General features: G+C 67.2%; 1 protein-coding gene across 4 annotated transcripts in view; it reads right to left on the bottom strand.

Annotated features, from left to right (window-relative positions):
• The window catches only part of BAIAP2 (BAR/IMD domain containing adaptor protein 2), a 61,893-nt gene that overhangs the window by 2,978 nt on the left and 45,310 nt on the right, over positions 1-13,605 (bottom strand). For 2 of the 4 annotated variants that reach the window (XM_039226298.1, XM_039226301.1), the window contains 7 exons: positions 10,104-10,256; positions 7,624-7,848; positions 7,276-7,477; positions 6,482-6,683; positions 5,506-5,574; positions 4,992-5,154; positions 3,439-3,473 (listed from right to left, as the gene is read on the bottom strand). In XM_039226298.1, the coding sequence (XP_039082229.1) occupies positions 3,439-3,473; positions 4,992-5,154; positions 5,506-5,574; positions 6,482-6,683; positions 7,276-7,477; positions 7,624-7,848; positions 10,104-10,256 (1,049 nt within the window). Of the gene's footprint in view, positions 1-1,111; positions 1,158-2,580; positions 2,989-3,438; positions 3,474-4,991; positions 5,155-5,505; positions 5,575-6,481; positions 6,684-7,275; positions 7,478-7,623; positions 7,849-10,103; positions 10,257-13,605 lie in introns of those variants that run through there. The other 2 variants (XM_039226300.1, XM_039226299.1) reach the window with 2 other exon arrangements.

Raw genomic sequence — 13,605 nt, 5'->3', positions numbered from 1 at the left:
CCTCTGGGGTCCTGTCCTGCACCTGGGGACATGGTCCCCGGCAGAGGCCACACTGGCCTCCAGTGGGCCAGGACTGCCTGGCCTGTATGTAGCGCAGCGCGGTGGGGGTGGGGGTGGGAGATGCAGGGCTCTTAGTGCGTCCTGGAAGAAGAGAAATCAAGAAGCAGGGAAGGCATTTCTGCCCTGTCCCCAAATTTCAGGAGCACTGGTCTCCAGAACTTTCCAGAAGATCCTCACGCTGCAGCTCAGACACAGTGAAAGGCGAGTGAGTCCAGGGCCTGTTGCAGCAGCCACTACACCACGTCGCTGGTGACCAGTGAGGTCCTGTGATCACCATCCACCACAAAGGACGCAGGTGCCAGCATCCTGGGGTGGCGGGGGCAGGGACAGATGGGTGGCAGTGCCACCCCGACCGAGGCATGGGCGCCCAGAGTGCTGGCTGTCCCGGGGCCAAGAGGAAGGGGCGGTCACGGGATTGGCTGTAGCAGGCCTGCGGGGGCCCCACACGTGGCGGCACAGGCCTGCTCTAGAGAGCCCGGTGCAGCCTTCTGGCGCCGTGTCTGGGCAGGCGCGGGGTGAGGAAGAGCGGGCAGCGGGGCCGCGTGTGCACCCGCCCTGGCACGTGATCCTGCTCTGGCGTGCCCAAGGCCCACCCCGTCTCCCCAGCCCCCGAGGGGGCCACAGTACTCACCAGCCAGGGAGCCGGCCAGGCTGGGCTCACACCGGTACCCGCAGACGCGGTCCAAGGGGACCCCCAGCCAAAGGAGCCCAGAGCTGGCCTCTCCGCCGATCACCTGGCTTCGCCCTGATTGTGGCCGAAGCGCCCCGCAGAGAGAGACCCAGCAGAGGGCCGGGGCCGGACGCGGCCAGCGGTGCGGGGAGGCGCTGTGGGCGCCGGGGCACAGCGGGAGCAGCCAGTCAGGCCCACAGGCTACCAGACAGAGCAGGGGAGTCCCAGAGCCCGAGGAGCAACCCAAGGGGAAGCGGAAGGCCGGAGCCCAGAGCAGAGGCAGGCTCAGCAGACCCTCGGGCCCCGTCCCTGCCGGCCAGCAGGGTGCGCAGAGCTACCGCGGAGGCAGGCTGGGCAGCACGAGAGAACCCGGCAACTTACTAACTAGTCAGGGGCGGCTCAGAACCTGGCCACTTCCACCTCGGCGCTGCAAGGAAACACAAGGGCTCAGTTGGGTAGACGAGTGCGGGAAGGGGGTCTGCGTCCCCCTGGGGGGCGGCATGGGGAGACACCTGCGGCCGGAGCGTCCTCCCGGGAGCAGGAGATGCGGCCGCGGGGGCCAGCGCCGGTCCCACGGGCAGCCGGCAGGCGGGAGGCCCGGGGCACGAGAGGCCGGAGCCTCGGTGGCTCTGGGGGAGGCCGGCTGGCTGAAGCGGCGCGGTGCACACGGCGGCCCGGAAGGAGGAGCCACACCAAGCTCAATGCAATAAATAAAACTTTTATTCAAACAACTGCGGTACAGGGCACACTTCAGAGTTAAAAAAAAAAAAAAAGGAAAGGAAACAGGAAAAATATTTTCAGCACTTTACATCTTCATACAAGTTTTGCAGTTTTGTGTCTACATTCATCCATTGAGCACGGAATCCCCTGGATTTGAGATCTGTTAGCAAAATGAGAACACCCAACACAGAAGGCCGTTCACGCGGGTCCACGTCCTGGCTTGTTTTTCCCTTAAGTAGAAAACACGTCTGTATGTGTCTTGAGCGGCTTCTCTCACGAGCACTAGTCCACAGGAGAGCGGGCGGAGGGGCTTGTTCAATCACAGAAGAAGAAGGAGCATCCACGGCTTCCCAGGGGCTTGCTCGGCGGGAAGGGCCGAGCGGGGCTGTGCCCTCGCTCGCTTCCCAGACCCGGGGTGTGAAGAGGCGATGTCAGCAGCCACTGAGTCCAGCATGTCTGTTTCTGGTCACCAGGACGCACGAAAAGACGAGAGTGTGTGGGGGAGGACGGGGCAAGGCCGCCCGCTTCCCCTGGGGGGCGGGCACAGGCCGGCGAGGCCCAAAGCCGCCCTCCCCGGGGCCAGCCTTGCGCCCTGCCCGGTGCAGCCTGGGGGCCGAGACTCCCTCGAGAGGCTGTGAAGCGATTTCCGGAACACGTGGGGGTGGGGATGGTCTCTGGAGGTCTTTGGAATGTCCGAGTGTGGCCGGGCAGCGCCTGCCCCCGCCCTGCCCGTGCGCCAGGGGAGGCCACACGCCCTACGCGTGGCACCTTTGCCACGGTCTCTGTCCACTGTCCGACGGCGGCCGAGGAGAGGAAGCGCTCAGGGGCCCGGCCTGCTGGGCCGGGTGGGGCCGGGGGCCGTGGCCTCCCTCACAGGAGCGCCCCGCTTCCTCAGGAGGCCCCCCGAGCTGGGCAGCAGCCCTTCTGCGGACCCCCGCGGGGCGGCGAGCTCCCAGCACCTCCCTTTCCTGACGCGGATCGCAGCGTCCGCTGGGGGGAGTCAGATGCAGGAGTAACAGTACGGACACCAGAGTCCATGCAGATCTGTTTTTGTTTTTCAGGAAAAAAAGTCCTTTTCCTGTTTTTCTTCGCTTTTTTTTCTTTTTTTTTTCTTTTTCTTTTTCTTTTTTTTTTTTTTTTTTTTTTAAGATTTTTCTTTTTCTTCAAACTTGAGGCTTGGCTCGTGGTGAGCCTTTGAAAGGGGACAGTGCATCATGAACACGGCAGACGCGGAGCAGAGGCGAGGCCACCCTGCCCTGCCGCCCTGCCAGCGGCTCCTGCCCGGCGGGCACACGGGGTCGGGGGCGTGTAAACACGGGGAGCAGAGACGGGGCAGCACCATGGACCCTGAGGATCTCAGAGTCTGGGGTCACCAACCAAAAGGCGGGGAGAGGGCAGGTGGGAAAGAAAAATAACCCGAGAACAAACCGACGAGAGCAGAGGGAACCGATGGAGACCACACAGATGGGGGACTCTTCCGAGCGGCGGCCGCCCGTGGTCAGCGTCCTCACACTGTGGACACCAGCGTGCCGCTGCCGCTGTGGGACGAAGCACAGGACACTGCCAGCCGCACGCCTCTCCTGCTGCAGCGCAGCCCGCGGCTCAGGGCCGGGGGGAAGGGCGGGGGCGGGTAGGGGGACGGGACGGCCTGGGCCGGTTCTGGGGAGAGGAGCCCAGGGGCAGGCCGCACCCCGCCGGCCGACGCGGGCCTGGCCTCCAGGAAGACCGGGGGCCGGGTGGCTGTGTGGGCACAGGACCAGGCTGGGCTCCCCCCACCAGGTGAGAGCACGAAGGCGGCTCCCGACGCACTCGGCGACACCCGCGCGCTACTGCCCTGCGGCCCCCATGGCTCAGACAGGCGAGGGGCGGAGAGACCCGAGTGGGGCCTCCACAGTCTGCAGCCTGACCCCGCGGACCTTGGAGGGACCGTGAGGGGGGCCAGCGCCCCCCACGCGCAGCGCCCAAGGACACGCGTGAAAGCCCCTTACCTGCTCACAGCCCGCGCTCCGTAGTCATCTAGACCCTGGGGAGGAACGGGAACACAGGTCAGGCTGGGGGTTCTGGGTGCGAAGTGGGGTCTGCGGGGCAAGGTACTGCCTGCAGCTGAGGGCATGGAGGGCCCCCCCTCCGTGCACAGAAGGGACATCCCAAATTCGCGGGAGCATCTTGTCTGGCCAGCAGCAGCTCACGGATCCCATGAGCTCATGCTCACGGGCGGGCACAGACGGCTCACGTGCCGACCCCCTTCCACACACGGCTCCGTGGTGAGCGGGCAGGGCCCGAGGGCACCTGCAGGGGCCTGACGGGAGTGCCAAGGCAGGTGAGGTTGGGGCTACGTAGGAAGTCTCAGGGCAGGTAGCGGGCCGCCCCAGGGACCGAACCAGTGCCACATGCAGGGAGGGGGTGATGGGGGGGCGGAGCCAGCCTCGCAGGGCCCAGCAGCTCCCGCAGCCCCAGAGCCCAGTCACGGCTTCCGGCCTTGGGGAAGGTGCTGCGGCCCCCGGAGGCAGAGCCCCGGGTGTGGGGCTGATGGACGGGCTCCGGTCGGCCGCCACAGCTCTGCCCGCCTGGCCTGGGGCACAACCACCTCCGGAGAGCGGGGAAGGGGGGAGGAGCAGGGGCCACACCACCCAGGCCCAGCCATCTGTCCTGGGGCCCCATGGGGCAGGCTGGCCCGGTGACCCCCGGGTGCCGTGCCTCTCCCTGATGCCGCCCTGAGACCAGCTCCAGTCTCATCTCCACTGGAAGGTTCCGTCCAAAGGCCTTAGCTACACCTCCCTGGTCTGGCGCTTCTCACCCCCTCATCTCAAACTACATGTTTGCTGCCTGCCTGAGCTCCTCATGGGCAACTCCCCCGCCCAGCCAGTTATACCCTCCTTGTGGCAGGGCAGGGGTGAGGCTGCTCAGCACGAGGAAGCTGTAGCACCCCTCACCACAGCCTCCGTTGGCCCAGATCCTAAGTGGATCACTCATGCTGCCCAAATCTTACAGAAACGTTTCTCCTCCTCCCTGCTGCTGGGGGCTGATCCTCAAGCTGGCGCCTAGAACAAACTGCTGGTCCCTGCTCCCAACACAGCCACAGCAGCCGAAAGTTCTAGAAGCCCTGGGCTCCTCCAACCCTGGGAGCCTCCCTGGGCAGAGCTGTCGGGGAATCGCAACAGTACCTTCCACACTCACACCCCGGCCCCACCTGGGCTTCACGCCCAACAGCATGCATTCCAGGGGCTCCCCCAGGGACCTAAGCCTGGGATCTAGGCCTTGACCGCCTGCCGCTGGAGGCCCAGGCACACTAACAAGTTCTGGCCACATCACAGGTCTCAAGTGCAGGGGCACACAGACCCGCAACCACTGAAGCCCAAGAGCCTTGAGGAGGGGCTCCTGGATGCTAAGGGTCCTCCCGAGAGCTGGGGCCCAGAGCGGTGTCACGGCCGCCAACACCTCAGCTGGAGGGGAGGCCAGTGCCTTCACCAGAGTCCTGAGCCTGCACAGGGCCCGCTGGCAGCCCCTTCTGGACACCCCCCCCACCCGCTGTGGCCCTCACCTGGGAGAAAGCAGGCACAGCCACGCTGTAGGGCCTCTGCTTGAAGGTGCCCGCCGTCTGGGCGGGGAAGGCGCGGGAGGACGTGCCGTAGTCGGGGGGCGGGAGCGCCAGGTCCTCCTTGTCCAGAAGGTTCCCCGTGCTGCTGCTCTTCCCCTGCTGCAGGCTGCCAGGCGGGAGGGTGGTGCTTAGGGGCCAGGCCGCCCAGGCCCGCTGGCTGGCCCCCCACCTCAGCCCCGCCTCCCTCGGACCCCCCCAGAGGGCCTCCCTGAGCCGGTGGACGGGGCCCCAAGGGGCAGCAGGACAGCAGGAAGGGATTCCTGAAGCCTGTGAGCCCCAGTGAGCCCAGCCCTCCTCGCACCTGGTGACCCCGCGGCTTGCAGACCCCCTCACAAAGCACCCTGCACCCACACCCCCAGGCGCCTCAAACACTGAGCCCCGCGGGCAGAGAGCGAGGGCCGCCTGCAGAGGAGCCCCTGTGGAGCGAAGGGCCAGCTGCCGGGGCCGGCACGCTCACCTCATGTGCAACCTGTCGCTGCCGTCGCTGTCCAGAACCCGGGTGTAGGAGAACGGAAACCAGCCCCGCCTGGAAGACAAGACCCGGTGAGAGGGCGCCAGGGCTGGGCTGCCAGCGGGGGGTGGCGCTGGGAGCAGGGGTCCAGGACCCCTGGGTCCCTGGCCGGGCTGCGAGCTTGTACAGGCCACCCTGAGCTGCCCCTGGACGGGAGGCTGGGGATCCCCGGCAGCGCTGGTCTGAGGCCACATGGGCACAGGTGGCCACGCTGAGCAGGGTACCAACACCCGCGAAGGCATCTGGAGGGAGACAGGCACCGTGTTCGGGAACGAGGCTCCCTGGCAGCTTCCCCGCTCCTCGCTGCCCCCTCCCAAGGTGGTGGTGCTGCCTGGGGGGGGTGATGAAACGTCAGGGCTGACTCTGCCCCGGGGGGGGGGTCTCCCACGCCACCAACAGCTACATCCAGACGACAGTGGTGAGGGGGAAGCGGCACGCCCGAGCAGGGCAGCCCGAGGTGCAGTGAGCGCGAGATGCGGGCACGGCCTCTGCACCAATGTGTTAAGTGAAGCCCAACGCGGAACGCGATGGCGTGGCTTCTAGAGCCGCAGCACCAGGGCTGAGCAGAGTGGACTTGGGGGCAGCGAAGGCTTTGGAGCTGACGACCAACTGGGAAGCTGCACACCTGACGGCAGCGGGGGCGCCCGACGGGCCACGGTGTGCGCGTGTGGGGCTCTGGGCCAGTGGGTGACGTGGGCAGTGAGGGTGACGGGCTGGCAAGAGACGGGAGTGTGACTGACACGTGGTCACGTCTTTGCCACAGAGAGTTTCTGACTGAAGGCTTGTGGCGGGACAAGCAGTCTGGACAGGACCCAGGGCGTCTGAAGGCTGCAGGGGCGGGGGGGGGGCGAGCTCAGCACAGTCCCGACAGCCCCAGGGGCCCCGACGGCTGGCGGGGAGGGCCGGGCCTGTGGACACTTACATTTTTGTCTTCTCGCTCTCCCCATAGTGCCAGCCATCGCGGGCCTCGGGCACCAGCAGGGTGATGAGGTCGCCCTCCTTGAAGCTCAGCAGGGTGCTGTTGTCCCCGGCCGCGTGGGAGAAGATGGCTTTCACTCGCATGCGGCCATTGCGCTCCAGGCCAGCCGCCATGGAGCTGGAGCGAGGCAGGGTCTTGTTCTCGGCTGCGGGATGGCAGGGCAGGAGTGAGGGGACCGACTGGACCCGTCAGCTCAGCCACCCGATGGCGAGATGCTAGAAGGCCCCCGGTGGGCCTGCAGGGGACGCTCGCCAGCCTCCGGGGCCGTTCGGACAGAGACTCGGGAAGTTTCCAGCCGCAGGCCCGCTGCCCACCAGCTGCAGGGAATTCTGGGCCACAGCCGCGCCTCAGCTCTCCCATCCGCTCAACAGGAGGCGCTCATGGGCTGGGGGAAGGAGTGGGGTGCCGTCCACAGGATGGGGAGGCAGAGCCCAGGGACCTGGGCGGTGGCAGGCGGTGGGGCGTCCCACTGTCAACTGCAGCCACCCCGTGGACGTCCCCCACATGCTGCCGTCGCGGGCTGGGCCGACGGCGTCCTGGCTCGACGCCACCTATGGTCACAGCCCTGCAGCTCGCCCAGAGGCAGCTTGGAGAGCCGGGCGAAGCCCTGAGGGTCCAGGGCGGTGTCGCGAAGCGGGCCCCAGGGTGCTGCACGGGAGCACACGTGCGGGGGGTCTGGAGGTCTCCCCGACCTCCCCGCGGGTGCAGCACAACCCGGGACGCATCCGAGCCCTTACTGGCAGCGTAGCTGTTTTTCGGAGCCACACTCTTGCGCACGGGGAGCGTGTTGGAGTAGGAGTCGCTCAGCTTGCTCTGTGACTGTGGCGGGGACGAGGCCTTGGGCTGCGCGGCCTTGCGGTCGGCCCAGGGGCTGTAGTCCTCGCCGTCAGGGCCCGAGACGCCGTTCATGACGGGCGCGCCCTCCTGGGCGGACAGCCGCTGTCGAGAAGAAGGGGGTGTGGTATCATGGGAGGGCCCGGTCAGGTGAGGACCACGTGGAGACCCCTCACCCTGGCAAGGGCGCCCCAGGTGCACGGGGGGGCCGTCTTCTCACTCCCAGGAAGCTCACGGGAAGCCGCACTCACCCCCACAAATGGGGCCAGCTCAGGGGGCACCGGCAGAGGCTTGGCCCCCGGAATGGGGTCTGAGATGACCAGGCTGGACTTGGAGGCCGACAGGGCGCTGGGGAGCACGGAGCCGTTGCTGCTGGCCACCTGCTGCATCAGCTGCACTGCGCGGTCCGGGATCTTGTTGGGGTCGGCACAGGCCTGTTGCCAGAGCGGCAGCTTCTGTGCCAGCAGCTCCTTGCCCTGCAGTGGAGGAAGTGGTGGGGTCAACGGGGCCACACTCACCTCGGACACGACCCCTGGGCGACACATCCCACCCCCGGTGGAGACACCTGTCTAAGGCTAAAGGCCGCTCGTCACCAGGTGATGACTCATAGCCAGATGGACCACTTAGAAAAGAGGCTGGTCTGCAGCAGCGGGCCGTGTAGTTAAGGGGCCACCGGGGCTGAGATGAAACCAAGGTCTAACAGGGACAGACCCCTAAAGAAGGAAACAGGGAGAGTGGCCCACGCTCAGGCACGAAAGGGGCAGGCCCTCCGTGGGCAACCATCGAGTCCTGGGAAGAGCATCACCCTGGCACCCCAGGGCCAGAGACTACGTGGTAAGAGCACAGGCAGGGGCCTAGTGCAGTCACACCGGGCCACGGGGGTGCAGGAAGGCGGGGTCCCATCCAGTGGTCCTCGGGAGACGCAGGTGCTCTTCCTGCCCCCACCCAGGCGCCCAAGAGCCCAGCTGTCCCTCTGGTGTGCACTGGGGTGTGCCTGCCACACACATGCAGGACCCTAGCAAAGGATGAAGAAGCCACGGGTCTAGTGAGGAGTCCCAGCATGGGAGGGACGGCCCAGGCGACACCAGCCTGCGGCTCCCTGTAGCCCCTCTGGGGTCTTGCACCCACTACATGGGCAGGTCCAGGGCTGGGGGGCCGCTGGGGCCGCGGTGGGCTACCTGACCCGCAGCCGCCGCCCTGACCCCAGTCCTACCGCGGAGCCTGGAGCTCCGGGGGGAATGCTCCTCAGCTGGGGGCTGTCACCGGGGGGAGTGCTCCTCAGCTGGGGGCTGTCACCGGGGGGAGTGCTCCTCAGCTGGGGGCAGTCGCCGTCCCCAGGCCCTCACTGACCCCCACCCGTCCTCCCACTTCTGCCCTGCGTCTGGGGGGAGGGGGCGTCTGTGGAGTGAGCCAGAGGAGGCTAGAAAACGGCCCCTGTGAGGTCCTGCCCTCCACCGCCTGCTGGTTTGAACCAGGGACCCACGGGCCGTGGCCTGAGGCCTGGCCGGCTGTGTTGTAAATAAAGTTTAACTGAACACAGCTGTCTGTTTGCTCACACACCTGGGGCTGCTTCTGCGTGGACAGCCACAAGCCCCAAGTGTTACCTGGACCCCAGCTGAGATGAACGGGTACAGGTCTGGGCGGCAGTGACAAGGCGGGCCAACGGGGTCCGGCACCAATGGGGGCAACCCCAGGACCAGGCTGTGGCCCTCGGAAGGCTCCCCGGCTGAGGTGGCTGGCGGGCGGGGCTCCCACCCGGTGACGACAGCCCTGTCTGCAGGAGGGGTGCCCGGTGGCCTGCTGTTGAGGAGAGCCTGGGAGGTCCTGCCCTTGGTGTCCCAGGCTCTGTCACTTGGGAGGGCCGGGTCCAGCTCCCTGGGGACCTCCGCTTTCCTGCTCTCCGTCCCTGCATTCTGCCTGACCTGCCACACCGCCTGGCCGCCACCAGGGGGCACACACGTCCGCCGCAGCGCAGCCTCGAGCGCGGGCGGGGCGGCCCCCTGCTCTGCAAAGCCTGCCTGCAAGGCTGTTCCCGGCCCCCCGGCTCCCCGGCCCCCTGGCCGGGGAGCCTTCCCAGCGCCCACAGGGAACACAGGTCTCTCTGCTGTCCTTGCCCTGCGCCTGCGCACGGGCCCTCGGGCAGGCAGAGCCTCTCTGCAGAGGGAGGGCATCTTCCTCCTCCCTGCCCAGCCCGTGGGTGCTGGAGGGCAAGTCTCAGGCACATGTGTGTGACTGTGCGTTTACCCGGCTGATCCACAGACGCCTTTATGGATAAAGGATGTGAACCGGGCTGCCTAACCACACTGTCGGAGCTCTTGGAATATTCAGGAATGTTCCAGTAGACAAACCTGTTCCCACCCCAGCTCCCAACTAAGGACTATGAATAACAGGGATTCCTCTGAAGCTGCCTGTTCCTGTCGGGGGGCCTGTAGCCTACTGGGTCTCACCAGCCCCCGGAGCTATGCCAGCCTGCACTTCCCCACACCGCAGCCCTCCCCGAGGACCCGGCCCTCCTCAGGGGAGGCCCTTCGGGGCCACTGTCCCCACAAGAGCAGCCGGCAGTTTCTGAGGAAGGTCTGAAACCGTCCAGCATCTGCCCTGGGGATCCTCCTACTGGAATGCCGCCCCTGGGGACACCCTCGGTGCACAGCCACCGGCATCACAGCTCTGGGCGGACGGGCCCCACTGGTGCCCCCGAGGGCCCGGCCCCTGCACGGCGCGCAGGCCCCACCTTGGAGTGGCAGGCGGCGGAGCTCTTGGCCACGGCGCACTGCTTCTCCACCAGGAAGCAGAACCGCCTCCTCTCCTCCGTGAGCGCCGCCTTGTAGCCGTCAGACACGTAGTTCTCCAGCTCGCCCTGCTTGCTGCTGATGGCGTCGATGTACTGGGGGCGGGAGAGAGCGTGGGGGGCGGCTCAGGGTCAGGCCCAGCTCCGGGCGCACCCCCCCCACCGGCCCCCTACTGGGGTCTGGCCGCAGCTCACTCGGGCCAAGAGGGTGAGGCCCGCTGTCTCCCTGCCCCCTCTGTGCCCCAGCCGCCGTGCCCGTGGGGACTGTGCTGGCGGATCCGGTGGTGGGACCTGGCGGCAGCGTGGCACCTCCCGCGGGTGCTGCTTCCGAGCATCTGAAGCGCCCGGACAGCGGACCGGGGAAGCTCAGCCGGCACTGTGTGCGCGTGCGAATGACCAACCCACACCCAAAGCCTGCGGGGGCGGCACAGGACGCAGCAAACACTGCTTGACGCTGGGGCACGCGGGAACATTCTGATTTTGCTGGAAACTTTCAGAAACAAAGCACCCTCAGGACCGTAGGCAGCCGTCACGGGGAGGCAGGAGCACCCTGGACGCACACCGCTGGGGTCTGCAGCGCCCTCCGCCCTCCCCAGGGCACGCGTGCCTTAGCGTCTCCGGGGTCTGGGCTGTTTCCGAAGGGAGCCGCTGCTGGGGTGCAGGAAGTCCTCGCAGCTCCCTTCCCCTGCACCGGCTGCAGCGCCGCTACCCTGCAGGAGTCTCTGTAGCCCGGGGGTCTCCCCTGGAGCAGCCCCACCTCCGGCAGGGGCCAGCCCGGCCTCCAGGGCGCCTCCCCCGCCCGGCTCTGACTCAGCCAGGGTAGGTGGTGTTGAGCTGCCGTGGGCGACGGGAGGACAGGAGGTGAGCAGAACAGGCTGTTCCCGCCGCCTCCGCCGCCTCCCGCCCGGCCTCGCTCAGCAGGGGGGTGAGGACCGGCCTGTGGGCGGGGCTCGGCCAGCGAGAGGGAGCCACGCCGCCCCACGCCCACCCCAAGGCAAGGCCTGCCCATCCCGGCCACCGAAACCCGGGGCCTGCTCCCCCTGCCCGTGGTCCGGCCACCTCAGCACACTGAGGGCAGCTTAAATGGGCCTCGAAATAGCCCGCCCGTCACCCCCAACGAGTAGGCCCCGGCCCTTCAAGTGGCCGCAGGGCCCTGGCACCCGTGGGCCAGAGGGGACCCGGGATGGCTCTTGGGGCACAAACCCCGCCGGCCTGGGAGAAAAGTCTGAGCGCAGGTAAGAGGCCCCCCGGAGGGCTCGCTGCTCTGCTCCCCCAGCCCTGCCGCCTCCTCCCCCTCCTCCCCCCTGTTCCTCAGGGCTGCCCCAGGATGACTCCTCTGGTTCTGAAACGTGCTCCCGCGGGCCTCCCCTGAACGGGACAGCACGCTGGGTCTGCGGTGTCCCCAGGGACGGGGAGCACGGCGCCGAGGCTGTGCTTCACTGGGCGCTTCCTCAGACCCCAGCCGGCTGTGGCCGGACGAGGGCACCTGCCAAGGGGACGGCTCACACCCACGTCCGCTCCGGGGAGCCCCGGGAGGCGCCTGTGAGGCCGGGGGGGCAGAGACCCAGGACACAACGCCCACTCGATGGGAGAGCCCGGAAGGGCGTACGCACCAGAAGGGGAAGCGCCGGAGCCCCGCCCCCCAGCACCCAGTGCTGATGTCGCCTGGAGGGTCCCACGCACACTCTCCCAGGGCCTGGCAGGGATGCTGCTGTGGCCCTACAGGCTTCCACTAGCCCAAAGGCCCTTCTCGAGCCCACACACAGGGGCGCAGCCCAGCACCCAAGAGCTGTGTAACGGGACAGCCTCAGGAGAGGTTTCTGCAAGGTTCTAGAAGATCAGGGTTGAATCCCCCCAGGCAAACCCCCATCCACCCTCCCTGGTGCCGCCTCCTCCCACTCCCCCAGGGGCTGTGCTTGCTCCCCACCCACTCAGCGGTGGCCAGGCCTTCGAGGCTGGGGGGGGGGAACACGTGGAGGCCCCGCACCCAGGCGACAGCAGTGTGGAGATCAGCACGCGGCCTCGCGCAGGGAGGCCCAGGGGAGGCAGCCCAGAGCGCCAGCCTCCATGCCAGTTGTCACCTAGCGGGGACTCTGGAGAAGAGGGGCCACTGTGGACGGTTAGCACGGGAGAGCGTGGAAACCGGGCCACGCGGCCCCCTGGGTCTGCCGGGCCTGCGCAGCCAGCTGAGAATAGCTCCTCCTGAGCCGCGGCCCCTCGAGCCGGCCCAGCTGTCCCCCCGGCAGATGGTTTCTGGGTTTTTAGGCTGTGGTACGTCTTTCACAGCAGTGTTCACGGCGCCTGGCCCGCGCGGTGCAGGGCGCTGGCCTCATTATTGGGGTCTGGTGGCCTCCGGTGCGGGGGGAGGGAGTGGGGTTTTATTTTTAAGATTTCCATTTATTCCAACTGGCCCGGTGAACAGCCAGGAGCAGTGTAGGTCTGGGGGTGGGGGTGGGGACGGGACTGACGTGGAGAGCACGGCCCTGGCAGAAGCCACCCCCCACCAGGGACCACATGTCCTGGGGAGCAGGCAAGACAGCCACCAGGGGCCCCTGGGCAGATCCCTTGTCAGCGGGGAAGCTGGCTGCCACTCCGAGGAATGACAGCGGGCTCTCCTTTCCCAGGATGCAGCGCCTCGTGGAGAGAGACCACAACTTCCAGGCGCAGACCGTGGAAATGTGGGCAGGTAAGGAGGTGGGTGATCTCCGGGGGGGGGGGGGGGGGGGGGAGGAAGAGCGGAGGGTACCCCACCCACAGCATCCAGGCCACGCTGGCTCTGGCTCATTCTGTGGACAGAACTCGGCCTGGCCCCCCACCTCCGACAACTTAGCAACAGGCTGCTGGCAAGGGCCCTGAGCCTGTCACTGCCACGGGCAGGTGGGTGCTGTGGCCGGCTCCCCACGCCCGCCTCTCCCGCTCCCGCTCAGCAGTGCCATGGCGACAGCACTATAGAAACACCCTGCTGAACGCTCCCACTTAGTCACCCTGGGCTGAACAGCCCTGTAATCCGAGAAGACAAAAGTGATCAGAACATATGTCTCCTCTGCAAAGCGCGTGGTGACTCAGAGGTGGGGGAGGGGCGCTCAAATACAAGCGGCTAAGCTTCACCTCCTCTGCTATGGCCGCCGCGGTGGCTTTCCCACGTTTCTCAGAAACCTGCCGCGGCCCCTGCAGGTCCCCACGGCTCATGAATGAGCGTAAAGCTTGGCCCTCGGCTGTCATGGCCGGCCAGTAACCATTACTCCCAGGAGACAAGGAGGAACCTGATTGGCTGTGATATTCAGGGAAGGGACAGCAGAAACCTGACACCGAGTTGCGTTCAGGGACTGGGTACCTGGTGGCTGCAACCAGTGGCAGCCCTGGGGCCTCTGACCTGGCCTGTGCCCCCTTCTCCAGGCCGATGGACCTGGCACCCAGGCACAGAACAGGAAGGCCGTCAGAAGTC

The sequence above is a fragment of the Hyaena hyaena genome, unplaced genomic scaffold (assembly GCF_003009895.1).
Source record: "Hyaena hyaena isolate Hyena2069 unplaced genomic scaffold, ASM300989v1 scaffold_21, whole genome shotgun sequence".
Lineage (NCBI taxonomy): Eukaryota > Metazoa > Chordata > Mammalia > Carnivora > Hyaenidae > Hyaena > Hyaena hyaena.
The sequence above is the reverse complement of the archived record's forward strand: the minus strand, read 5'-3'. Positions and strand labels throughout refer to the sequence as shown.